The 27199-nt window shown below is 36.9% G+C and overlaps 1 protein-coding gene across 2 annotated transcripts in view; it reads left to right on the top strand.

Annotated features, from left to right (window-relative positions):
- vwa8 (von Willebrand factor A domain containing 8) overlaps positions 1-27199 on the top strand; it is an 83569-nt gene that overhangs the window by 51412 nt on the left and 4958 nt on the right. For both annotated transcript variants that reach the window (XM_024286400.2, XM_024286401.2), the window contains exons 30-40: positions 1975-2094; positions 2220-2284; positions 3456-3581; positions 3664-3773; positions 5869-6020; positions 7056-7260; positions 7325-7406; positions 9179-9383; positions 15776-15884; positions 19442-19598; positions 25168-25276. In XM_024286400.2, the coding sequence (XP_024142168.1) occupies positions 1975-2094; positions 2220-2284; positions 3456-3581; positions 3664-3773; positions 5869-6020; positions 7056-7260; positions 7325-7406; positions 9179-9383; positions 15776-15884; positions 19442-19598; positions 25168-25276 (1440 nt within the window). The remainder of the gene's footprint in view (positions 1-1974; positions 2095-2219; positions 2285-3455; positions 3582-3663; positions 3774-5868; positions 6021-7055; positions 7261-7324; positions 7407-9178; positions 9384-15775; positions 15885-19441; positions 19599-25167; positions 25277-27199) is intronic.

Raw genomic sequence — 27199 nt, 5'->3', positions numbered from 1 at the left:
AGTGCTTTAGTATTGCTGATTTAAGCAATTAAATTCAATTTTGTGCTCTTATTAATTCAAGAGTTGTGCATTGAGTAAAATAAAACAGCTAATTTAATCGAAAAACCTCACTCTAGTTTGTTAGCGCAAAGTATTACTGTAATGCATTTGTATTTTAGAAAAATAAAGGATAATCTACACCAGGGGTCTGCAACCTGCGGCTCCAGAGCCACATGTGGCTCTTTCAGCCCTCCATTGTGACTCTCTGGTTAAAATAAACATTTTTTTTAAAGTATTACTGTAAAAAGTAAGTAATAGTAAAGTAAAAAAAAAATAAAACTTGATTCGACCAATTTACAGTAATGGTTTGCTGCATTGAGATGATCCTATGTGACACAGGATGACTTTTATTTTGAAAGGAAATCACGTGAACTCAATGACAAACATTTTAAACTATTTCAAGTAAAAAATATATATATATTTTTGCCAAAAAATGGTTAATAATTATCATAATATTTGCATCAAACTAATAATAAATCATTGATGCTTGTGTGATGAAAAATCAAAAATCAATTTCTTATCGCTGGATGTCTATAGTAGAACTGGATTTTTGTTTTTTGTCAGATTTTGGTTAAATAAGCTCAGTGGAATTCCATATGGCCGATCTATAAAAACCTCCTGCGGGGGTGAGAGTCTTGACCCGCAGTTTCTGCTTCTGTTCGCCTGTTTATTGCATTAAGACCGGCTGGAGGAGGCGGCAAAGCAGAAAGCAGCACTTTCTGGTTGCATCAACAACAAGATCAAAAATAATGTACTGAGATGAAAGATGAGCTGGTTACTGTCTGACAACGAAGCTGTGGGTTAAAGGAGAACAGCAGGTCTTTTTTTTTTTTTTTTTGCTTGTGGATAATAAACTTGTTTCTGAAATTTTAGAACATGTTCAGTAATGAATAAACCTTGTAAATACATTTAAAAACAAAGTCTCACACATAATTCTACTAAAAGTAGTTTATATCTAAGATCAGGACGTATGGATTACTCTTTGAGCCATCTCTAAATGTACTGATGTGTTTGCCAGCGACTGAACACCATCATAAATGATTACTAGAAGAACAACATAATCCAGGACCAAACTTCTCCTCTTCCTCTCTTTTTTTAAGCATTTTCCCAAGCTCATCAGTTACGTATTAAAAAATATACCAAAAACACAAACAACTGAGGAGGCTAAATGACTGTTTGTCCATTCAGTTGTATTAGGATTGCCCTCTAGTGGTGATCTTGTGGTGATGCATTTTCTTAATATCAACCAATTTTTTAGCCTTGAGATTAAAGAGTCGGCTAAAATTGAACTTTTATGTTATTCATTTATTTATTTATTTAGCACAAATCAGATATGGAATTTATAACAATAAAATACAAAGGAGGACATTGGATAAAATTGCTCATAGATTAAATAAATAAAATGAATGTGCAGGGAGCTAGTAGAAGCCAAAAGGTTTCTAAAAACCAACCCCGGATAAAAGATGAAAGAACACAAATAGAAAATAATTATAAAAGACTATATATATAAAATACAGTAAAGCAAAACAGAAATTTTGACCTTATTCTACATGATTGGGAATCAGAAAAGAAAATGTAAAAATGAAATTATTCCATGTGTTTTGCTAAAAGTCTGTTTTTTTTTTTGTCTCATTTTGTAAATTGGTAATGAGATGTTGTAATTCAGCAGGTCTATATGTACATTCCACAACTTTGGTCCATTAAATCTCATTGAAAATTGTTTACGATTGTGTTTATAGAGAGGGAGATGTCATTTAGGAGCTTGTCTGGTCGGATAAACGTAGACTGAATTTGTTTTTAAAGTGACGTTTGTGAATATTTAACAACATATCAGGTGGATATTGTTTAGTCACTAAAAAGGCGGCATAATCTCTGGACTCCTCTACATGTCTGCAGTTTCAATTTAGCGTTTTGTTGTCCTCATCTCCCCCTCAGAGTAACACTGTCCTGCACGTGGACCTGGTGACCGGCGCCGTACGACGGCTCACGCTCTCGCCTGATGGCGATCAGACGTCCTCTAACGTCTCAAACTGGTGGAGCGGTAAAGAGCAGCAGGTCAGAGGTTTTCCTACACTACGGTTTATATTACCCATTTTGCTCTTAATGGATGTTTGTGAAATACTTTTAGACTGCTGTACTTTCACACTGCCTTATCTAAGTCCATATTTTGTCGGTTGCAGGCAGGATACAAGGTCTGTCGAGACTTTGCGCATAAAAATTGGCTTCTGTTCTACAAAGAAGATCGGTGAGCTAATCATGTCTGATCACTGTTTTTAACCCTTTACCACCTGAGTTCCAGTGTTTATGTTCTTTAATCTACTGTAATTTTTCAACCGTTACCACAATCAACATAATTCCAGGAGATTCTGAAGGAGAAAAGCGTTGAAAAGTTACATTATGTTAAAGATTTTGTGTTTAAGCGTCACAACGACCTTTCTCAGGTGTGAAAGGGTTAAAGACCCACTCCGATGAAAATGGTATTTTTGTTTTTTTTAACATGTTCTTGTAGATTTTTTCTCATAATGGAGGACATTTATAAAGAAAATTCTGAGTATTTCTTTTTAATGTCGTTGTGAATCAGGAGGAGGCGGGAAAATACCATTTGAAAAACATCCTATTTGTGGGCGGAGCCACAAGCTTCCTGCTCTGCTCCATTCTGATGCATCCACTTGCAAACAAGTAGTTCTATTTGCGTCTTAATTTTCCTCATTTGAGCTGGAATTTGGCTCTAAACTCTAACTCCACTATTGCTTGCCATTTTTGTTGCCCCACTTATGTTTGCTAACGTAAGCAAATGAACTCCTGCCGCTCTGCAGAAACTATGTTCTAGAAAACGAGAGTTTTTTTTTCCTAAAAACGACACCATCTTCATTAAAAGAACACCTAGAAGGCTTTTACAATAGATTAAAAGAAGATTGTAATGTTTTTTTAATGCTGCAAAAACATTCCCTGAGTGGCATGCACCGCCTTTATTAACCTTTTCTAACTATAGTTAAAATGTGGTAAACCACACACGTTCTTAATGGAAACTAGACATGGTGGTAGCTGAAGACAGAGATTCATCCAGATCACAGAGAGAGTTGTGTCCATGCTGTTGCAAAAACAAAAGAGGAGTAACTGTATTTTTCCCATTCATTTTCTAAACTTTAATAAACAGACTTCCATATGTGTATTTAAAAATGTCCCAAAGGACCTGAGCTGCAAGGCTGAGAAGAAACATTTCCAGCCCAACGAGACTGAAGCTCATTATCTTAATAATACAAAAATATGAGCATCATAAATACAGTACACACAAGTACACAAACAAACAGCACCAATCACGTTTGGACACCAGTACACCAACGACTGGAATAGTTTAATTTTGTCCCAGAAAACCAACTTCTATAATGTGATGTCCTAATTTGTTTGTTTGTCAGGAACCAGCTGGATGTGCTGGACGTCCTGGAGGGTTTGGTTCACTCCATCTCCCTCCCCATTAACCTGAAGTCTGTCTTCTTGGTGGCAGAGGATCGCTGGTTACTGGTGGAAAGCAACACCAACAAGTACGTGTTGTGCTTTATTCCAAAAATCTCTGTAAGGGTCTTCATAACGACACTATTCTACACTGTCTGTTTGAATGTACAGGAAGTTCCTATTGACCAAGCCCATGCACATCGCCGCTGAGGAGTCTGGAGTTTGTCAGCTGCACAGCATCAGCGAGGATTTGGTCAGTTCTGGCCATGGAACCAGTGCTGGTATGCTGCATGGCAGTGCTCTATTAAAAATATGACATCATATAATCTAATCAAAGCAGCTTTTAGTTTGTGGCCAACAACATTAATGTTCAAAAATGAACACAAGTCCTGCTTAAGGCAAGGCAATTTTATTTGTGTAGCACAGTTCATGTATAGAGACAATTCTAAGTGCTTTACTAAATTGTCGCGGGGTTCTCTTAAGAGTCCAGGAAAAATCAGCCAAACAGGAGGCAAGTCAGGAGAGATTCCATGGAGTTTTTTTCTTTTTAATAAAGTCTTTGGGATGTACAAAATAAAGCAGGGTTGAGGGCAAAATGACAGACACAAAATAAATCCAATAAGTTGTCGCTGGTCACTTTATGTTCAAAACTCAGACTGGCACTTCTTCTGCCTGTTTCTCTTTCAGTTATTCACTACCTTTGTGAGAGAGAGGTACCTCCATTTATACTTCTTCTGGCCACTCCCACCCAATTAAGCATTTTACTCAGAATATTAACTTCTACAAAATACTGCATTTAAACAATCCATTTCAATAAGTTCATCTTTTAACTTCACATTTTAGTTAACAGTATTTCCAACACAATTAATTCATTTAAACTATAACATGAAAAAATAAAGAAACAAAAACCAAACAATTTAAATTAGAAACAGCTGTCTCAAAACTGACATCAAAATTATATAAACAGGAAAAACTAATCCCTCAGTTTGGCTGTCAGTGAAGTTGGGGGGAAAAAGGGGGCGTGGCTAAGACGCCGTGCTGCAGAGCCGCGGTGAGTAAATGTTTGTATGTGTGTGTATGCGGAAACTAGCGACGACCAAGTGTGCACCCGAGGTCTAAACTGTAAGAAATGGAAGATAATTTACAAGATAATGTGGTGGGATAACAGCAGAGTTGGTTTATGACATGGATGCGCGCGCCAGCGTGTAGGTGTGCGTGTATGTGCGTGTGCTCACTGCGCTCACTCAGACGGAGGGACAGAGCCGCTCCGTCACATAAATCTTAAAAGTAATTTGGACATCATACTCACTACTTTTTAAGTTTTTTAGTGCTGCAAATATGAAGTCACCAACTTCCAGAAGTAAAAACCTAATAAACGTGAACATTTTACGAAGGCTATTTATGAATCTACTGTTTTCTGATGATAAAGACTTGGATGATTAAAAAAAAAATCACATGAAAACTGGTTCAAACGCAATGCATTGTGGTCCATATTACCTGTAGCCTTTCTGGTGAGCATCGATGCATGCTGGTTTTTCGCAGAGACTTCTGGGAGATTTGAAATTTGAAGTTGTAGATTCGGACAGCACTACAAGATGGCACTTTATAGCGCACTGTGTGGTGAGAAGTGAAGGGATTTGGACACAACCTGGACAATTTTCTCCTTTTCCCACAACATCAGAAAAGGAAACATTGTTTGAGCAATCTTCTCAAGATTTCATACAAACACCTTCTGCTTAAGTCTACAACCAGATGCAGAGTTCTGATGACCTTTAACCCTGAAAGGAGGTCACTATCTTGCATAAGTAAAAGTATAGTAATCACTTTTATACCCAGTGATTTCGATGTATTGCTTCCTGACTCTTCCAGATTTAGAGCGGCGTTAGCATGGCGATCTTGTTAAAGTGGCGTTTCTCTTTTGCTTGCACACTTTTTATCTAAATATTGTGAACATGAGTGTGTGTGTGTGGGGGGGGGGGGGTATTGTATGTTTTTTTGTGCATTATCTTGCTTTTTGTACTTAAAATTGGATTATGTTTTACTTACTTTGAGTTGCACGAGTTGGAAAAGTGCTACACAAATAAAGTTTGATTTGATGATTTAATTCATGAATCATTGGATCAAGTTCAACAAAATGATACGACACACAATGGAATGTGCCGTTAGTTGCCAAGGAAATCTGAAAACGTACACTCCCACAGGAAACAACAGCATGTAGTTTACTGCCACTTATACCATTAAAAAACTTTACAGATGTTGTAGAAACTCGAACTCTTAGTGATGTTTCATAGCAGACACGGATGCATTTGGGTGTTGTGAAGACTTTTTTAGATTCAGATATTTCAGATTTCTGCTTTCTCGTCTCCACCCTCTCAGCGGAGGTTTCCGTACCTCAGATGCTGTCGAGCGAACAGATGCCTAACGAGAACCTCAGCGCTGCTCTGGACCAGAAGATCATCTCCCCGAACCGTCTGGTGGTGGACTCCGGCTCTTTTGCACAGATTGTTGTCGGCTTCCCAGATCTTATGGTGAGATTATAAAAAGTGGATTCTGTTTTGTGGTTAGACCAAAACATGTAGAAATATTAACTGGACTTATAATCTCAGACATAAACTCTAGGATTTAGTTGACTCCAAAACTGAGGGCATTCCACACAATCAAAAAGATATTCCCCTTGTTATAAATGAATTTAAACTGCAAAAATCTAAGAAAGTTTATTAAAAACTATATATTTTTCTATTGCAAATGCATTTCCAGAGGTCTTTTAGTTCTGATTATGGAGTTTTAAAGTCGTTTTTAAGAAATATTTTCTGCAGAAGTTCATTAGAAATTTGCTTTTGGGTTGTTGTTAGCTCAGCTAATTCCCCAGCTTTCTTTTTTTAATACTCTGCTTCTCATCCAACACAATTTGAATAAAGAAATACTCAAATATGCAGTTCTAATCTTAAATTATGTTATATTTGTCCTCTATCATGAGAAAAATGCTACAAGAACATGTTAAAAACACAATTTTCATTGGAGTGGGTCTGTAAAAAAAATTCCCATGAGTAGAAAACTTAACCAGAATGTACTAGATGTATGCGCACAGTAAAATGTTCTTTTTCTTCTTTGCTTTTCGGCTGCTCCCTTTGAGGTCGTCCCCTGCTTCCATCTAACCCTCTTCTCTGCGTCCTCCAAACTAATCGCTAACAAAGTCTTTGGCCAGATTTAGAATTAAAATAATTCAAACAGAGGACAACTTCAACCCAAACACTAATTTCTCCAACAATCTCAGATGATTAGACTTTATGGCTTTTTCACAGAAAGCTGCATTTTTATTTATTTATTTATTTGACATACAAAGAACAGTTTTGTAGTTTTCCTAGGGTGTAACACCAAAATAAACTAATATATTTAGTAATTAATTTTTTCAATACTCAAATTAGTTATTAGATGAAACCTTTTTATGCTACAGATTTGATGTTTTTCAAGATACAGTTTCCTTTTTGACCCCATAAATGCTGATCTCTTGTTCTGATCCCTGTAAAAGCAGAAACCTTTTTTCTGGTTTTCCTTTCCCTCAGTCTCCTAACGAGGTGTACAGCTTCAGGAGGCCTGCTGACCTGCAGACGATGAAGGCTGCTGAAAGCGGGGCTCACCTGTTCTTTAGAAGTGGAGTTCGAAGCAGCGCGGCGAAGCGGGAAAACTGTGTCTGTCTGCTCTCAGCCAACCAGGTGGTCAGAGCCCTTCCGCCCAACAAGGTGCCCCTGAAAGAGATCTACCCCAAAGGTAAGAACGGGAACTATAAATATCGATGTAAGACAACACAAGTAAAATAACTTCTTTTCTTCAGATGTTACGCCTCCAATGGCAGCAGCATATTTGGAAGTTACGGATCTGACCTCCAAAAAGCTGAAATACATTCCAGTGCCGAGGTAATGTATGCATGTCTAATGAGGATTATATTCCAATCATAAAAGAGAAAAAAATGTCCATAAAACTAAGACACAGATTTCAAATTTGTTAACTTAACTGCATTCAAGTCATGCTGTCCTTTCAGAATCCTGCTAATTCTAACATGTGAAACTAAACTTTGTTCATCATCCTGTTCTGTTTGCGATGTGAGTCACATCCCTACATGAACAATGTGTCCAAATAGCCAGGTTGACAAGAGAAGAATAGTGATCCTCCAGCACAGAGCTGTGCGGAACTCCCCGTGAAGACGCTTCTTTTCTGCAGACAGATAGAGTTAGTAAAATGAATGTAGATTGAGCCACAGCTTGTTCTGCTTTGTCTTAAACACGATTTTTCTTTGTGTCTCATATTTTAAAGCGGGCATAACATGAAAAAACAACTTTGTGAGCTTTTAAGTGTGATATTGTGTTCATTCCTCACTATAAAGAACCCCAAATGATCCGTTCACACATTTCTGAGTAATCCTCTAAAACACAAAAATGAGCAGGTTCTCACATGCTTACATCACAAGTTAAGAACCGCCCCTCCAAGAAGAGTCAGCTCCGCCTCCAGGTGGAGTCGTTGAGTCATTTTGCTTCCGGTTAAGAAAAGAGTTCACAAAAATAACCAATACTTCATAAAAAAAATGTTTTCTAATGTTCCAAAGGTAATATATATTAATTTATACTGATATAGTTTACTCTGAAATGCTTTAGAAAATCGGGGTATTGCAAATGAAAGTACAAAACAGAAATGATGACATGCTAGTAAAAATAGAGAAGTTTACTCAAGCACGATGCATGAGCTTGCTGTCTTTAATAATTCCCCAGTGTATAGGCACTGGCAAAGATCCTATCACAATGTGCTAAAAATAGCAGCATTTTATATAAACTGATGAAAAAATTCCCTGATGATTGATGAAAACTTTCAAAGTATGCCATAAAACTGTAATAAACTTTGGTCATTTTAGTTGTAAATCCCTAAAGTAATGTACATTTGTCTCTTCAGAGGATGCTGCTTCAGCGGAAGTCAAGTATTTTAACTAATAGATTCCATTATTTGCTAATTTTTAGAGGAGTTTGAAGATCCAAAAACAGAAACATCTTTTCCTTTAGTTGTGACTACTTTTGTTGAACTTGAGTGTACAGGTTTTTTGTCTGTTTCAGGAGTATTGAATGTCACAATGCAAAGTCCATTCAGAAGAATGTTTTTCTATTGGTATTACTTATTTACCAATTTCAATATTTATTTCCAGAACCACTTTATGTAATTAATTACATGTATTTATTTTATATTTTAAATATACACCATATTTTTTATACGTTTTAGTTTTATTTTCATAATTGTTCCAAAGCCCCACTCCGATCATCCTTTGATCTACTTCAAAAGTGTTTCTTGTCGTCTTTTAATTATGATTATGATCATTTTAGTCAAAATCAAAAAGCTTGAATTGTTTTGAAGGACATAGTTTCTGCAGAGTGGCATCAGTTCATTAGAAAGTCATCTCTGAGTTGTGACTGTTGGTGCTGAGAACTCGGAGCAGGGAGCTTGTGACCCGCCCAGCTGATTTTCTGTCACAAACTACAATATTTTTTTGTCTGTTTCTGATTCACACGATTTGTATAAAAAAATACTGAGAAAAGCGATTTTTGTCTTCTTGACACATTTACAATTTTCATCAGAATGGGTCTTTAGACTTGTTGTCTATAAAAGCTGAGGCTCTAGTCGGTATCTTCTTTCCTTTGTCTTTCAGGTCCATGTCTGTGTCACCGTACACCAGCTGGCTGTCGAAGGTATCAGAGAGCGATGTGCTGGCGTCCGCTCTCGGTCCTGGAAGCGTGGTCACAGTGGACATGGGCGGTTGCATCCGGCTCTGGGAGACGGGGCTGGAGACCCTGCAGCGCTCGCTGACAGAGTGGAGGAACATGATTGGGAAGGAAGATGGCCGACCTTTACAGGTAATAAATGCAACAGTGGATTCTGAAGCCTGCAGTTTGTGTGCTTGCCACTGGGGGGCGGTGCCTCTTAAAAAGTGATCTTGAAGATGTTTGTTCTCTGCAGCCTGTTTTTCTTCTTTTACAAATATAAATGAGCATGTATTGAGTCACTGGAGTTACAATAATGCCGTTTCAACAACAGGACTGGAGTAGAAGGTTTTCTGGATGCTGCAGGCTAAAAAGGAAAGAACAATATAGAAATAATAAATACAAAAATGTTTGATGGCTTTCAAGTTTAAACACTTTTGACGAACAATGCATGAGTTTGTTGTCTTTAATAAAAGCAGAGAACTATCAGAAGTGCTTTCAGCTGCCACAGGTGGAGGCCCTGTCTTATGCACACCTGCAGGGCATGCTGGGCCTCTCTCTGGGCTGAGATTCCTCTGCTCCTCTTTGATAGAGTCCACAGCAGACCTGGAGACTTGAACAGAATGTTCCTATTTTTTTATCTCTCTGCAAACAACCTGTGTTTTTAGCATACTTGCTTGAAGCATTCTCTATACTGTACGCCTGTTACTTATCCAAACTGTTTGCACGTGTCAAGTCTGCACAGGTACACCTGTTTGGTCGCAGTGTTTGTGTAACCTTTGCCAAATACTTTCCCTCATGGTGAACACTTTTGACTAAAATAAGAAAGTAAATTAAGCGGTCATGGAGGGAGTGACTGCTTTTACTGGTGCCATTACTTCTAATAATAACCTGTAATAATGGAGTTATCCAATTACTTTACTCTAATAGCGATGTAGCTTTTGATAGTGGCGGTAAATTACTGGTGGCATTACTTTAATTTAAGTAATTGAAGCTCTTTTTATCTGATGTAGTTTGTTCACAAGAGCTGCAACGTTGAGCTGCTGTTATGGCATAAAGCAGGTTTTTCACAAAGACTTCTGGGAAGTTTCACAGCACTAGATTTGGGAATTGTAGATTTGAAGAGCATTACAAATTGCCGAACTTGCTATATAGTGCACTATGTAGTAATGCTGGGCAATATGGAAAAAAAATATGTATCGTGATATAAATAATTTATATCACGATAACGATACATATCACGATATGCCACAATAAAGTATATTTTCAATTATTCTCTGAAAAAAATTGACAAAATGTCATTATTTTTCCTCTGACTTTGTTTTTTAACACTTAACTGAATTGTCACAAAGGAGAAACATTTTTCTAAAACGTATGTTTGTACTAAAGCAAAAAAAAAAAAAATGTGACAGGAATAGAAATAAACAAATAAAAATGATTGCAGAGAAACGGCACGATAGACACTTTTCTATTGCCCAGCACTACTACGTATTGAGTAGTGAAGTTCAGACGTAGCCAGTGTCTTCAAATTCAGACGTTATTCCCACTCGATGACATCATCAATAGTCGCGTGTAGCTGCCAATAGTAACAGTAGTTTTATGACTTGCAAAGTCATGCTAAAACAAAGGTCATTATTTACATTTAAATGTAAACTTCTGTGCTTCAGCGCACCCACTTGAAGAAACGTGTTTCACCTCCGCTGCACAGTGCAATGCAGATCTCCCTCTCGGCGGAGGACTCTGCGTCTCCCCGCCGTGAGGGTTACCCCCTTAAAAACGATTTCAGACAACCCTTCCTCTCTAAATGCCCCTACAATTGGAGGGTAGGGAGAATGGGTAGGCTTTTTCACTTGATTGGTAAACGGGTTTCTTAAAGGATCTTATTTTATGTCATTATTTATGAAAACCAACATATTTTTTCTTGGCCCTTCTATGAATTCTGGGTAATCTCAAAGCAGAGGCCCAGAGTCATAAAAATAAGGCTATGTCTGAATTCCCTCCCTTTCACCTAACTCTTACAAAACTATGTACTATTTTTCTCTCTGTTAAAGGCATTAAAACACCAGTAAAACGTACATTAATTGTTTGAAGAGCATTGCTAAAAAGAGCTGTTTTCTTACGTGGACGTTACACTACAATATTCCATGAGCTATATGGGCAAAAAGTCATGATATTTGACGAAACTATTTTAAACATGGCTGCAGCTGCATATTTTTTTAGGTTTATTTGCCCTCCTGCCCCCCCTCCCCCATCCTTCAAGATATCAGTTCTACTTCACTAGACCCGCCCACATGAACGCTCCTGTAAAGTTCAGCGTCTTCTTCAAAAATGAGATTGTGCAACAGACAGAACTTACTGAAATTAAGTCCTCCACTTTGACTTTCTGATTTCCCCTCTTTCTGATTAAAATGAACCATTTAAAATCAAGTTTTCTTTGTATGAAGCAACAAAAGTAACAACACTAAAACCTTGATATCTTTGGTAGGTTTTATCAGCGTAGATTAAGATAAAAAAAAAAGAATTAATGATGTTTTAATTAGATGTTTTACTTGTCTTTTATTAAAATATTTATGCCCTGAAAAGTTTGGTCAGATTTCTCAAAATTTTGAAAACATTTCTGAAAATTAGTTTTTGGGAGTTTTGTGAACTGGAACCCCAATCTATGTGAAATAAAAAAATAAATACTTGAAAGCAATTAATCAGTGGGCCCTAAATTTGAATTCTATGATTTTTTTTAATAGAATTATGGAAATGAATAAACTTTTCTATTATATTCTTTTTTTCAGAGTCTGTATATTTATGGTTAATGTATGTCTTTATTTGCACCTTCAGTCTGTCTGGATCTTCTCAAGGTGAGGGTAAAATTACAGGGGACAGATCTGAGCTTGTTCTGGGAGAAAACCTCTGAGCATCGATTATCCCGACTTCATGCTTTGTTTTCTCTCCTTTGACCTGCAAAAGACTATTTGCTATTTAAGTTATTGATATTCTAAAGGTGCTGATGAGTTTTGTGAGGTCTGTTTCTTTTGTGATAAGCATTCTGCAGTTGTTTATTAAGCTTACAATGCTAAAAAAAAGGGTTGGTATAGACCATCTAAAAACAGCACTCTAGTTTTAAAACTTTTTTTTTTTTTTTTACATTATATGGTGCAGGTTTAAAGTTTAAACTGAACCGTTCACTCTTGATGGCTGCAGATGCAGCTACAGATCTCTCAGGGTCAACGAGCAACTAAAACCTTTCACCCTTTGATAAAACTTCTGCTTTGATGACTGACGTAATCCGCAGACTTTCAGACAGGAAATGGTTCTTACGGGTTTTTATTCTGTTAATGTTCGTCTTAACCGTCCAGCTAAATGTAAGAGGATAAGTGATGAGCACAGCTCATGTCATGCTGTGTTTTTGTGGTGTGGGAAGCATGCTCATGCACATCTGCTGTAATGTGTCATTGGATAACTGTCACATGATGAACTGAGATAAGCCACAGTGATGGAAGTGACTCAGCCCCTTTGTAATTGAACCTTTACCCAACTAACAAGCTATGAGGCGGATCATTCCACACTTGACAAGCATTTTTCACTAAATCCTCAGAGTTGCTGTTCCGTGTTAGTGATACTACTGAGATATGGAGGTTTGTTTATACATAAAGTGGAAAAGTTTGCTTTTATGCTCCTTTAAACCAAGATAGATAACAGAGCTACTATTGACTCTTAAGCTACAGACTCACCAGAAATATGACATGCGTTTAAGAACGCGCTAAATGTGGTTCTTAAAAACGTTTTCTTCACACTGGTCAAGCAGGTAGAGGCTTCTTCTTCTTTTTCTACCGTTTACTAGCGTACGTCTGCCACCTACAGTTGGAAGAGGATTGGTGCAAAATGTCAAAGTGGTGCAAATCTTGCTCCAGGCTTTTCTTTCATAGCTCTATTCCAATATATGACAGACTTGGTGTCATAGAATTCTGGCCAGATACCAACTATAATTAATAGTTTATCCTCCGTGATCAATTTTTAACGGTTGGCTTAAATGAAAAGGGGCGCCATCCAAACATCACTACCAAATCCCCGTCCCTGATTGGTCAAAATTCGACCTGGTTTAACTGTCAATGCGCCTTCAGTAACTGCGCGTTTTGTGTGTAGAGCCCAATAGTGACTTGTGATTTCTTTTGTTATTTTCTGGTCAAAAGTGTCAGAGCGTCCCCGGAGCGACCTGACAAGCTGTTGAGTGTATATATTAGGGATGCAACAATATTCAATATAAAACTGAACTGTTCAATACACGTTTTACAATTTAATACGACATTTTTCACAATACGCATTTTATTCATTCAGTACCAGTCAGAGGTGCCTTAAGGGTGTCTGCCTTGCCCCTCAAGCGGTTGTCGGATAATAAAGGTTTAGCTAAATACTAAAAACAACCAAGATACTTTTTTGTTTGTTTTTTTTTTTTCTAAAAAATATAAAAGTACACGAATAAATGACTGACAGCTAAGAAATACTGTACTTTACCTGTGTAAGCCAGTACACAATATTTTAAATTGGTTCAGTTTAGATTGTATTTAACATCCGGCTGTCAAAATTTAAGAGAACTGCTTAAATTGTTGCAGTTCATATAAGTTGTGATGTTTACAAGTAAACAAGAGTTCTATTTAAATGTGATTCTGCAATAAGTGCCATGAACTTTGCACTTGAAAAAAATCTGAATTTTTGTTATGGTTTTTCCCTTTGCAAAATAAATCATCATCTGTGGAATTGTAGGATTTCAGGGTTTATTTTTCTTGCTCAATACATGTCGAATCGTGAGTAAACTGTATCATTGCATCCCTAGTATATACACAACATCAAGTTAAGTGCCATTTGTTTTAGATCTAGTACCTGGAAACACTGGATGAGCTCCCTGCTTGCCCTCCCATTTTAATTAATTTATGATGCGCCTTTTAACAATTGTGCTTTTAAGTAATGTATTTTTAAATATTTGAATCTTTTCTGTAGATTTTTACTATTTTATTTGTATTTATTTATCTCTTTAGTCATTATGTGTATTCTTGGGACTGTATGTGTACTGCTTAACAATTATGTCTTCCTGTTCACTGATTGGACAACGAGTGCAGAATAAAGGTAATCTATCTATAGTTGAAGTTTGACAAATACAACTTTAAAAAAAAACTTTAATGTACCACTGACTTTAAGATTTGATTTGCTGTTTGTGGTATGAATTCCTGAGTGAATGGTCACAGAACATTTCTTCTCCTGTTATGATGTCATGGTCTGGTAGAGCTGGACTTTAGTTGCAACTCTGCTTGCCCTCATACACTATGGGAGTTCTGTAAAATACGTTTTTAGCCATATTTAATATATTTATGTGTTTAGAAGTCACATTCTGATGTATTTTATCTAAATGATCTTAGAACCTTCTCTCCATATGATGTTTTGCATTTGCTTTTACTATCTGCATAATATTTTCATGAACTGACTTTACCTCTACTTATCTGAACTAAAAAAGACACTCATGTAAGTCTCTGGGCAAATGAGATTAAACTTAGAGTCACACCAACATCCACATAGACTGTCATTCATTTTCCATTAATGTGTGATAAAAGCAGCTTAGCTTCATTGAATTTCCATGTCAGTTTCCTTACATAAGCTTTTGAGGTCCATTCTTATGTTAGCTTTTTATGGAAAAGTGGACTTGAATCTTTGATGTTAGCTTATTTTTTTAAACCTTAGTCACAACTGCCTTTATGGGTAGATACGGGCTGTCTGGGGGTAACAAATGGTCGATTCTGTATGGGACACAGGTGGCCCACACAAACCGTAGCTCACTCGGTGAGCCTGTAAAGGGGTATTTGTCACATTTTTTTTCTATGGGTATGCTGCGAGTGACGGGTCATAGCAAAAACTTAAACATCACATAAGGGTAATCAAGGGTGAAGTAGGTGAGACATTTTTTTAACCCGCTAAATCCTGCGTACAGTATTATCTTTCCACAAATGATCTTGGGTTTTCCTTTTCTAAATTCTACCTGCAGGCTGTGGATGATTCACAGTCTTTGTCTGTTTTTCACATTCTTGACCCTTCCTCTGTGCTCAGCTCCTTTTGTGTCACAGCTGGGTCGGAGTCTGAATGGGGTGACTCAGGTGGAGCCTTTTCCTGTCCGTGCAGAACACATTGTTCTCACCGGTACAGACCAGCTCCCCTCCTGGAAGAGGTGGATTCTTTTTGTGGCTGCTCAATAGAGCTTGTTCTGGACGCATTTCTATCATGTCGCATGAAGAAGGCTCCGGTTACTCCTTCACGTCACATATGGGGTTTCTCTTTGGATCTGAACCTGAATGAGATCAATTTTAAGCCTTTTACTGTCACTGACAGACAACCAAGAATTTATACAACCAAAGTTATAACTCTAATGTTAATATTTAAGCTATTTCTTCTGAAAGTCTTTTGCTTGTTTCATTGTTTATAAACCATATATAGTGAAGCTGCTAACCTGCTAGCTAAAAACACGAGTATATGTAATCATTTCACTCAAAAATGTTTTTTTTTCCCAGATTACAATTCAAAGGGACAGTGGCTTGGATGTGTCTGCTCCAAAACATGGAAAAGTTGACCTAAATAATGCTCCGCACGTTGGAGGAAACCAGTGGGCGGGGGGCACAGGTAAAACAAACTTTTTACTCTGTTCAACAACTTTTAATAAAGTATTTACTCAAATGGTTTGAGATTTGTTTAAGGACAGCAATGTGCTGGTTTTGCACAACAGCTGCTGTTCTAAGGCATAAGTGAACCAATTCCTTTGACAATTAAGTAGGCATGAAACAAGATGATTTATTTGTAACAAAAGAGTTTAGTTATTATTAATAAGCAGAATGCCATCCCTAACAATCCATGACACGGATCAAAATCTACTCTTAAGATTATCTTAGAGTCTCCATCTGTGGAGAATTTTAAAAATAAATTACAAACTTACCTTTTTAGTTTAGCTTTTAACTAACTCACTTTGAACCTTTTAGACTTTTTATTGTCTTTTATTATTTTTTTTATTTGAATTATGTTGTTAATTATTGTTTTAATATATGATTTATTTATTTTTACATGTCCTGATAATGTGGTTATTACTGTTCCATCTCTTGTGCTCTTTACTCTCTTTTTTGCTCAATCATGTTTTCCTTTTGACTTGTAAAGCACTTTAGGCTGTACAAATGTGCTCAACAACTAAAATGTGATTGATTATGACAAATACACACAAAGGAAACTGACATAAATATAAAAATCGTCAATTGTTTTATTATATGTCCTATTAGACATATATTTTATGAACATTTTAATAACCCTATGTAAAATATGTTTTATTTTATTAATTATTTTCATAATACATTTGACCTCCAACTCAAGTTCTTTTTTTATGTCAAACAATAAAAAACACTCAATAAGATCATTAAAAAAACTATAAAATACAAGGGAAAGCATTTCATTTGGGTGTATCTCATGGAGACACCTGCACCCAATGCACTTTGGCTTGCACAGACTGCTACCTACACCAATAATACACACCTCAAAACAATCGTCTGCTTAAGGAATATTTTACTTTGATTTAATCTGATTTGATTATTGGTTTATTTCAAGCTTTAATTGTAAACAATATGAAAAAAGTCACAAAAATTTATCAAACTTATTACAGAAATAATAAAAGGCATTGATTAAAACAAACAAAAACAAGGGTCTAAGGTGACAAAGCAAAGAGCAGCTTCCGTGAGAACAACACAACTGTAACAAACATGGATGCCTAGTTCATGCACAGCCCGATGCTAAGGCTAAGAGTTAAGGTACCTTATGAAAATCTAATAGAAGACCATCAGAGAGCTGAAACACATAGGCTGTTGGACGTCACAGGAGAAGTGAACCTAGAGATTCTCAGCTACTAGATGAACAACTTGAAGGAACAACAACTGAAGCCGGAGCTAAGATCAAGGCAGCTCAACGGGAAATTAGCCAGCTGTGTGCAGCAGAGAGGTGGGATGGGAAGAAAAATCTTCCCAAGAAATTCCACCAGCTATCTGTACCCGAGGCCTTGGAAACTGCCAAACAAAAGCTGGAAGCTTTGGCTACCCTACTGAATATATACACCAGGGAAGCAGAAGACTGGAGAACAAACGGGATGTTTTCTGGTGAACCAGCCGTTGGTTCCCAGTGGCAGGGTGAGAAAAGATCCGCCCAGTCACAACAGCACTGGAAGAATGTATGGGAGGAATAAGCAGTTCCTCATGGCTAGTGGATCTAAGAGCTGACCACAGCAATCTCCCCCAACAAGAATGCAGTAACAATCTCAATGGCAGACATCAGACTGCTGGATAAAGAAACCAACTGCCTTTTTTAAACATCTAGGAGTACAAATGATCCAGCTACTAATATGTGGAATCCACCAAGAATGGATTATAATCCCAAAAGGAGGTAGAATGGGGTCCCATCCATCTACCTGCCAATAATCTGCATCTGAACCTCCTGTCAGGAATCATAGGTAGTTGGTTGAGTAGGTGCAATGCTCAACACGTGAGGAGGGTACAGAAAGTGGGAGCAACACCAGAGAAACCAAACACTGATTAACCAAACAGCTAGACTGTTTGGTTAGAAAGACCAGTCTGTGCACCACTGGGGTTTGATGCCACTCAAGAAACTCACTCACAGATAAGTAACAGTAGACAGAAGGAGAAATCCAGAAGACCAAGATGAATTACTAGAAGTCTGAGACATGTCTGTCCTGTCAGTTTGCAGAGACCGTTTTAGCATAGCCGTCAAAAGATAGAGGTGGCTGATGTCAGCACACGAAGACTTTCAACACATGAATGCAGAGAAGATTGAACCTCAAGTCCGTCGTTCTGAGGCTGTACAATAAGCAGAGAGAGAGAGGCTGGGGACTAGTGAGGGTTAACATTGAAATCCTGAAAGAAATGACAAAGATCCAGGTGTACATCAGGAAGATGGCCTCTACTGATGAACTGTTGAGTCAATGCCTCATCCTGCAGAAACCTGAGAAGGCAGAGGAAGTAGAAGACGGACCATCAGGGAAAGATAAGCCCTAAATAATTCCACATACCACTGCCAAACGGAAGACCAAGTAGGAACAGCAGGGAAGTAGTCATGGCTCCTGAAGAAGTGTGGTGCAGTGGTAGGGCGGTCGACTCCTGATCGGAAGATTGTGGATTTGATTCTTGCCTTGCTAGCCCATGTGTCAAAGTGTCCTTGGGCAAGACACTGAACCCCAACGTTGCCTCTGGTGGAGGGTTGGCGCCAGTGTTCGGCAGCACAGTCGCCACCAGTGTGTGAAAGTGTTTATGTGAATGGTCTTTGCTTTTATGATTATGTTGTTTTGCAATTAGTTTAAAGTATAAAAGTAAGAAAAAAGTTTCATAGATTCTGCAGAAAAGTTTTACTGAAGATTTCTGTCACAAACGGGCAGACAGCTGGTTCCACGTGTCACAAGATTATATGTTTAGACAGGAACTAAGCACAGCTAAAAGTCCACCAAGCTAAATCAGTGTCAGGCAGACAGAGGTCAATCATGAGCATGGTATCATCCAAGAAGAGACTAAAGTAGTCAGAGTCCAGGTGAGGTTCAGGACAGGCAGCATCGGATGAAGCGCGGTCAGAAACAGAAGATCAGGTCCAGATAGAAATGCTCGGTAATGCAGGGAGGGTGGCACAAACAATACTTTGCAAAGAGTTTGCTGCTTAAGAAGCAGGTGTGTGATTGTCAGATTGGAGACAGTTTAGCAGCATACAGGAACTGTGCACTGGGGTTGCTGGGAGATGTAGTGTAGTCGGTACCACTGACTCCTGACAATTTCCTTAATGTACTCAATTTTTTTCTGTTGTGTCTTTTGCTGTGTTCTTTGCTCCTCTCCACATTTTTCTAGTAACCATTTGCAGAATTAGCTGCTCTGTGAATTAGTTCTACATCACATGAGTAAACTTTTTATTTTTTTTAGATGATTAGGATCCATTTTTTAACACCTTTGTCAGGCAACAAACAAAGCGACTTCTAGGTCAAAAATGATTTGAAACAGGAAAACAGTCAATGAAAACGGGTTTGTTCAAGCCATTTCTAGAGATTCCACCTCTTGATTGGACCATGCTCTGCTGCATGAAACTTTCACTGTTTGTTTTGTTGTTAAAATTTAAGGAATGACCATAAATTAGGTGAAATAATTTTTTTTCAGGTGGCAGAGACACTGCAGGACTGGGAGGCAAAGGAGGGCCCTACCGTCTGGATGCAGGCCACAAGGTCTACCAGGTGTCCCAGGCGGAGAAAGATGCCGTTCCAGAAGAAGTTCGCAGAGCAGCTCGTGAAATGGCTGAAAAAGCCTTCAAAGAAAGGTAAAATAAATACATTACATTTGATATGTAAACTATTAACTAATTCCAGAAATATAAACTGAGTGGTTTTCACAGGTGGGAACCCTTGCAAACAGGGTAATAGTATTTCAACCAGAAGTGACATTGCAAGGGTTTGTGGGTATGGATAAGAGTGTGTTTGGGCTATTCGCATCCGTACTAGACGAGTATAGGTATGATGCCAAACTTTACCAATCCAGTGACTATTTGGACCCAGTTGAATGAAGTCAATGATGTCCCAAACAATGTGTTTGCATCTGAGTAGAAGGCTAGGGGTGCATAAGAGTGCATCCCTTTCACCAGCTGAAACATAAAGGCCTTCTCTGTTCCCTCTACTCAGCTTTATTCTGTCTTTCTTTGCCGTGTAGTCCCCCCTCTTTACTGCATGACTCTTCCCCCACACTGCTGCCAGTGTCTAAGGACTCATCTCACTTTATACTCTCTTTTTTGTTACTATTTTCCTCCTTTACTGAGATCCTTGATTCCTCTACCTTATGGTCTTGGGTTTATTTTCTCTTAGGTCACTTGGACATTCACAGTTTAGTTAGAATTTTAGGAAGGATGTTTCTTTGTGGCGGTTTTTGTCAGCCTGCCAGCCTAATGAGCTCTCTTTGACCCTAGCACCGCACTGCTACCGAAGAATTTTAAAGCGTCAGTGTCTCAACAAGAAAACAAAGAAGTGCTCACACAGAAAACATCAGTTTCTAAGCACTATGTTTACTTTGCTCTCATAGAACCATCTAAATTTTAAGATGAGAACAGAGCGTGGTTGCGTTACTATGTTGCTACTTCACAGGAATGCATCGTTTTGTAAAGGGAATAACTAAAAACAATAAAACTTTAAAAGTAAAAAGGAATGTTTGTTGATGCTGTGTAGACTTTTGTGTGAACCTTATTGTTTGTTCTTCATTGTGTTATGAAGTTGTGAAGCGCAGACTGTAAAGGAAATAACTGGAGTCAGTATCTGTGCTCCCCCATGACCTTTTTTCTTTTTCTCAAACTCACACGGACGTACAGAAATATGTGTATTCACGTGGAATTGATGTTTGTGTTTTTGTGCTAGAAAGGATTGAAGTGAACCCAAGTCAGGACTGTAACTTTTAAATCTACTGGAATTATCGTGTTAAGGATTGAAAAGTTACAGCATGTTATTGATTTTGTTTCTAGGTGTCTCCGGTTCATTTTGGTCTGGGGTTCACATTCAACCCGTCTGATCTCAAGTGGGCCGAACCAGTAACATGACAGCAAAATAACCTATGCTCAACTTCATATCTGTAGCTTTGTTTTTGTTTTTTTTCCTCAGTTGGAAAAAATGCCTCAAACAACTTAGTAGCCTAATCAGTTAATATTAATTATATTAGAGCTATTATTATTATTATTATTATTATCTTGTTCCCAGCAACATTTTGGTAATTGTGGTGTTACACCTGATCATTTTTATAGAAACTTAACAGCGATGAGGCTGGTTGGGAACCTAACTCCACCTTTGCAAAGAAAAGCTGTTTATTTCTTGATCTCTTGTCATGGCGGTATTTCTTTTCCTTTGCTCTCCCTAGTGGCAGTATTGTGTATTGCAGCCCTTTCTTTAAATAACCATAACTCACCACATGAATGGTGGGGCCTCTAGTCACATGCAAACTGGAGCTAGAAACAATCTTTAGCCGGAAGTGGAAATTTCGCAACTTTAGCCGGTTGCGTAAGCGGAAATGCCCTAAACTTTAGGAACCTTTTTTAAAAACGATATTTAAAAACTTTTAGGAACTATTAGCTTTTAAATACAAATAAACTGTCTAACAGTTTAGTGTTCAAGATGAGCTTCAAATAGAACAGAGAACGTTAACGTAATAACGTAACGTTGTTCAAATTTGCATAGCTACACCCGTTTACCTCCGTAGAAAAAGATGGTGAAATGCTGTTATTTTCTCTGTGACAGGAAAAATGAGAGAAAAAAAATGGGAATAAAGGTCTAAAGCTTAAGACGGGAGGTTCTGGTCGAGGATTTCCGGCTACTGATTTTAGGTGCAAATGATGTTTTTTCATGGCCCATTCCAACAGGGGGAGGGACTTCTGGCTATTAATTTTTAAGCGCCATATTTTTTCCCTGTGGCCAGATTCTGTTGGGAAGAATGGGCTAGAAACTTACTATTTTTTCCCAACATCCTTGTATATTTTTCTCTTCATGACTGGGCCGGATTAAACCATCTGGCGGGGCTGTAGGTCTGACACCCCTGTGTTAAAGGGTTAATAGAACTAGAACAAACATTCAGAGTCATTGCTGTTTCTATCTCCTAGTGTGGATCTGAAGAAGCTTCTCTCTGAAAATGCTGTTTTTGACTTTTTGTGTTAAAAACAGACTCCTTTACTAGGGCTGGGTTGATAAAATCAATGAATCAATTTGAAATTATTTAAGCTTAACAGATCAATAATTGATTCATAAAATATAAATCGATTTAGCACATAATGCTAAAGTCCACTAGCTTGATGCTAACGTTTAATAGAATTTCCCATAGGACGGCTAATGCTAACTCTCGGTCAACCTAAACATACATTGCTGACTAGATGAACGTCTTTCTAAACTCACAGGCAGGAATTTTCCAAACTCTTTAAAGGAAAAATTATTAAAGTGACCATTTGTGATCTAAAATATTGTTTTTTTGCTCGTACTTTCTTCTTCTGGAATAAGGTGTAATGCTATAGCGCAATCACCACCTAGTGTCCAAACTGAAACGTCCTCCAGGAGAAACAGAACAATGTTTACAATGTTAATGATCTGAACATTTTAGTTAGAACTTCTCCATTTGAGAATCCATGTAACACTGGATGATATTAACAATCTCATTATTTCAGTATGTGAACTGTATCAGATTAATATAGATATATTCAAAAGCTATTGTAGATTATTCATGTATTTCTCAACAAATGTGTCTAAATGTATGAACTCTAAATTGAATTGAATTGAGTGGATTGAAAGAATCGGGGGAAAAAAAGAAAAAAATCTGAATTGTATCGATCCTGGCTCTGGTGAATCGAATCGTTTCTGGAAATGATCATTGATACCCAGCCCTACTGTTTACTAAAGAAAACTCTAATAATGTGTCACTAACTTTGAAGCTTACAGGTGACCTCATCCACACCAGCCTCTTGTCTGATGTCAAGCTTTAAGAGCAAGACAAAACATTCGATGTCCACCTGGAGTCCTCTCACACAATAAAGCTGCAGGTGGAGACTTAGTGTAAACGTTGGTTTTCACACAGAAAGAATCTGCAAAAAAAAGAGGCTCTGATTTGCAAACACCCTTAAATCAATGCAGCCGCATGTGTGAGACACAGACAATTTTTCCAAAGCAAACATTAGAGACATTTCGAAAAAAAAAAAAACAACAATACTCTGCAGCTTCACAGACGTGACTCACACAGACTGATATGACTGCATGTATGGGCGATTCAGGGTTACACCTTAGAGGGGCATAGTCCTTGAGACTTTCTTTACAGTATTTCATTTACTACAACTTTATTGAATCAATCGAATTTAACAGCAAACTGTAAAATTACTGTGTTCCATATGGAAGCTGTGTTTGTTCCGTATTTCTCATAAATGTACTAATGTAAAGTATTCGATTGGTTTAACCCTTTAACTGCCTGCTCAGCCAAACAATGGGAAACATTTAGAAAAAATGTTTAATTGATTGTGTGTATTACTCCCCAAGGTACGGAGCCCCTAAAGGGAAAATGAAGAAAAAAAATTGATGTAAAAAAATATATTTTTTCAAAAATTGAAATAATGAAAAAAAAAAAGAATTCTGATAAGCAACGGATGTTCACCAGATAGTAACTGGTGTGCATTAAATAGTAACCAGAGCATTTTTTGTTAATTCAATTTTTAGGAAATTGTATTTTTTAAAATTACTTTAATTTTTAGAAAAACAAGTTCTAGTTAGTAACAAGAACTTTTTTTTTTACTTGAATGTTTTTTATGGAGCACCTAAGATTTTTTTTTTTTTTCCAAACTTTGATGTCCCTTTAGGAGCTCCGTACCAAGGCAATAAGCAGCAGAAAAAAAAAATTGGGGGTGTTTTTTTGGGAAGTTAATAGGTTAAACACCCATTCTGATGAAAATGATATTTTTAATATGTTCTTTGACCTTTTTCTAATGATGGAGGACATATATTAAGATTATTCAGCTAAAATTCCATTTCTGAGTACTCAATTGTTGTGAATCGGGAACAGACAAAAAAATGCTGTTTGAAAAATCCTGCACTTGTTGTTACATACAAGCTACAACTGGCAGAGCACAAGCCCCCTGCTCTGCTCTATTCTGATGGAGAAATAATAGACTTGCAGTCAAATAGATCCATGTATGTCTTATGAGTTTCCCTTAAAAAAAGTTTGATTTATTCAAACATGTAAAACATTACAAAAAAGACTAAAAAAAAACAAAAATCAATGCAATTACCTTTTATAAATGAAAAGTCAGTACTAATTCAGTAAGCACATGGTTGAAAAGGGGGTATGCAGAAGCAATTGCTTATTTAAGTCTAGGGATGTCCCGATCCCATCACGTGATCGGAAATCGGGGCCGATCACGTGGTTTGGGACTCGATCAGAAAAGGACTCCTTTGTCCGATCAGGATCGGATATTTTAATTATTTTCTTTATGATCAGAGCTTTATATTTCATCTTACCATTCCGGATAAATACCCCACTACAAGTCTGCATGTCATGAAAAAAATCACAAAATGTCATTATCAGAAAACGCAGCAGCTCAAGCAGAAGGCTAACGTAAACAAAGCTAGCTCGAAAGCTAACTTCTGGGACCAACAACTCTTTTAAAAACGCTTTAAACTGACAGCAAATTGTATTTTTTTCCTAGTTTATATTTGCTGTATTTTTACTTGTTTATTAAAACTATTTCACAGAAGTGTTTTATTTAAGTTTTTAATGATAAAAAAGGTTATTGAAATATAAATAAGGGACAACACACATGTGTTTCTTCAGTTTATCCATGTTTTAAATGTCTCATAAAAGTATCGGATCGGGACTCGGTATCGGCAGATACACAAAATCAAATGACTCAGAATCGGATCGGGCCCAAAAAAAACCTGATCGGGACATCCCTATTTAAGTCTATCCCTTTGTGTCTTTTTCCAGTAACTTGAATAATTCACAATATACAAATCTAAACAAAACAATACAATATGCCAGTAACTTTCAATTTTCCTCTTTTCACTTGTAAATCCTATAAATTGTTATCCGCAATCACCATTTCACAATCAAAAATTGTTTAAATCATCATTTTTGTTCTTTCTTCTTATATTTTGACAAGAGCTTCTCTTTCATTTTGATAGTAAATAGTTTGATGTCAAACATTGTTTTGTTTTTGTATTGAATTTCAATGTGAGAAAGTGCAGGTTCAGATTAAAACCTTCTTTAAAACTTGATATCAGGTCAAAGCATGTCACATGGAATTTGACGTCGGTGGCGGTGTCTTTAATTCCAATGTTTTGAATATAAGAAAACAGATGAAACAGTGGATTTTTATGTTTTGGCCTCAGGATGAAGGAAATTGGCATGAGTGAGTACGACGCCTCCACCTACGAGCGCTTCTCCACCGCTGTGAGGAGACAGGTTCAGGCGCTGCGCATCATCCTGGACAGCCTGCAGGTAACTCCTCTTTGGGATGATTTTGGAATATTCTCTACATTCAGTCTTTTGTTGGTGCTTTCCCAGCCAACATACACTTCATGTTGCTTTGATGAAGAGCTGATGACAAACTATGGATGTGAGATTGTTTTCATTTCCCTGCCTGCCTATTTTCCACTTTCCTCCTTTTGTTTGTAAGTTGAACATCACTGATGTATTTACGGAGCTCTTCATTCAACAGAGTGAAACTGATGCATCATGGGATTTCTGAGTAATGAAACTGAAACTCTTCAGAGGACAATTTTTTTTATTATTATTTCTCTCTCTTTCACAAATGCATAGAACAGTAATAAGAAATGATGGGAAATGCAGTAAATAAAGGATGCAATGGTTATTAAAATATCTTTATTTTTATGTTTTTTATGTTTAAACTGACTTAAGTCATTTTTATGTAGAACACAGAGCATGGATCATCCTAATGAGTATAATGCTGGTTAAAGATAAGCTGACAATATCAAACTTGCTAAGCTGCACTAATATATATTTTTTTTAATACGTGTCACATTAAGACAGAACATTTGGATTCTTCCTACTTTACTTAATAGTCTGTTAAATGCGGTTACAGTAACTATCAGCTCCAGACACATCTTTAAAAATGCATTCTGTGACAGTCGCATGTGTGTGCTATATATTTCCTTTCGAGCAGTGGTTTCCAGGACCCAGACCAGTTTAAATTAGACACAATTTTCCCGGACCTGTCCGAAGTTGGCATTTTCAAGCTTCCGGTTTTTGAAAATCTATTTTCAAAATTAAAAGCTAGTTTAAGAGATGTAGTTTAAAAAAGTCTAAAGAAATTTTATTTTACTTTTTTTTTTTTTTTTTTTAACAGATGATGAAAAGTCAATAAAATGTGTGATATTGAAGTTATTGACTTGTAGAAATTGTTTCTGATTTGAGAAAAACCCATAAAGGAAATATTACATGATTTTTTTTTGTTAACATTTTTACGTTAAATCCAGATTCCAATTATTTTTAAAAGCAAAAAGTTTTCTCATATTTTGTCTTTACATAAATCGTCATTCATTGAGTATTTGTTCTACACAATGTAACGTTTTTTGTACTAAAGTTTCTGAACGGATGCCGACCTAATTCAACCTGAAAATTTTCTGAAAATTTTGCCGTAAAATTGCTTAAAAATCCATAATACATACCAATTTTGCAAAAATATTTAGTGTGTTGCTTAAATATGAGCTAAACTCCAAATTAGCCCAAAAAACTTTAGTAGGTGCACAAATTAGCCAAAGAAAAGCTAGCTATTTGCTTAAATCCTAGCTAAACTCAAAAATAGCCTTAATTTCCTCATTAAACTAAATTAGTCAAAAATGTTAGCCTGTTGCTAAAATAGAAGCTTAACTCTAAATTAGCCTACAAAAACCTCAGTAGATAACAAATTATTCAAAAACTTTAGTATGTTGCTAAAATATTAGCTAAACTCCAAATTTGCGTAAAAAAATTCAGTAGATGCCACATAAGCCAAAAAAGCTAGCTTGTTGCTTAAATACTAGCTAAATTTGAAATTAGTCTAAAATTCCTCAGTAAACTAAATTTGTCAACAATGTTAGCCTGTTGCTACAATAGAAGCTAAACTCTAAATTTACCTATAAAAACCTCATTAGATAACAAATTAGCCAAAAACGTTAGCATGTTGCTAAAATAGATGCTAAACTTCAAATTAGCATAAAAACGCCTCAGTATATCCCAAATTAGCCAAAAAAAAGCTAAGTATAGCCAAGTATTGACACAATTAGGGTGTGCATTTCTTTCTTTCTGTCAGCCCAGTACCAAGTGACCCATGCACTCGTCCTCATGTTCACTTAGTTTGATTTCTTTTCTTATTCCATGGGTGCTTCTACTACACACATGTGCTTCTTAGAGATTGTGTCT

Source organism: Oryzias melastigma, linkage group LG21, assembly GCF_002922805.2.
Source record: "Oryzias melastigma strain HK-1 linkage group LG21, ASM292280v2, whole genome shotgun sequence".
In the NCBI taxonomy this organism is placed as follows: domain Eukaryota; kingdom Metazoa; phylum Chordata; class Actinopteri; order Beloniformes; family Adrianichthyidae; genus Oryzias; species Oryzias melastigma.
The sequence above is the reverse complement of the archived record's forward strand: the minus strand, read 5'-3'. Positions and strand labels throughout refer to the sequence as shown.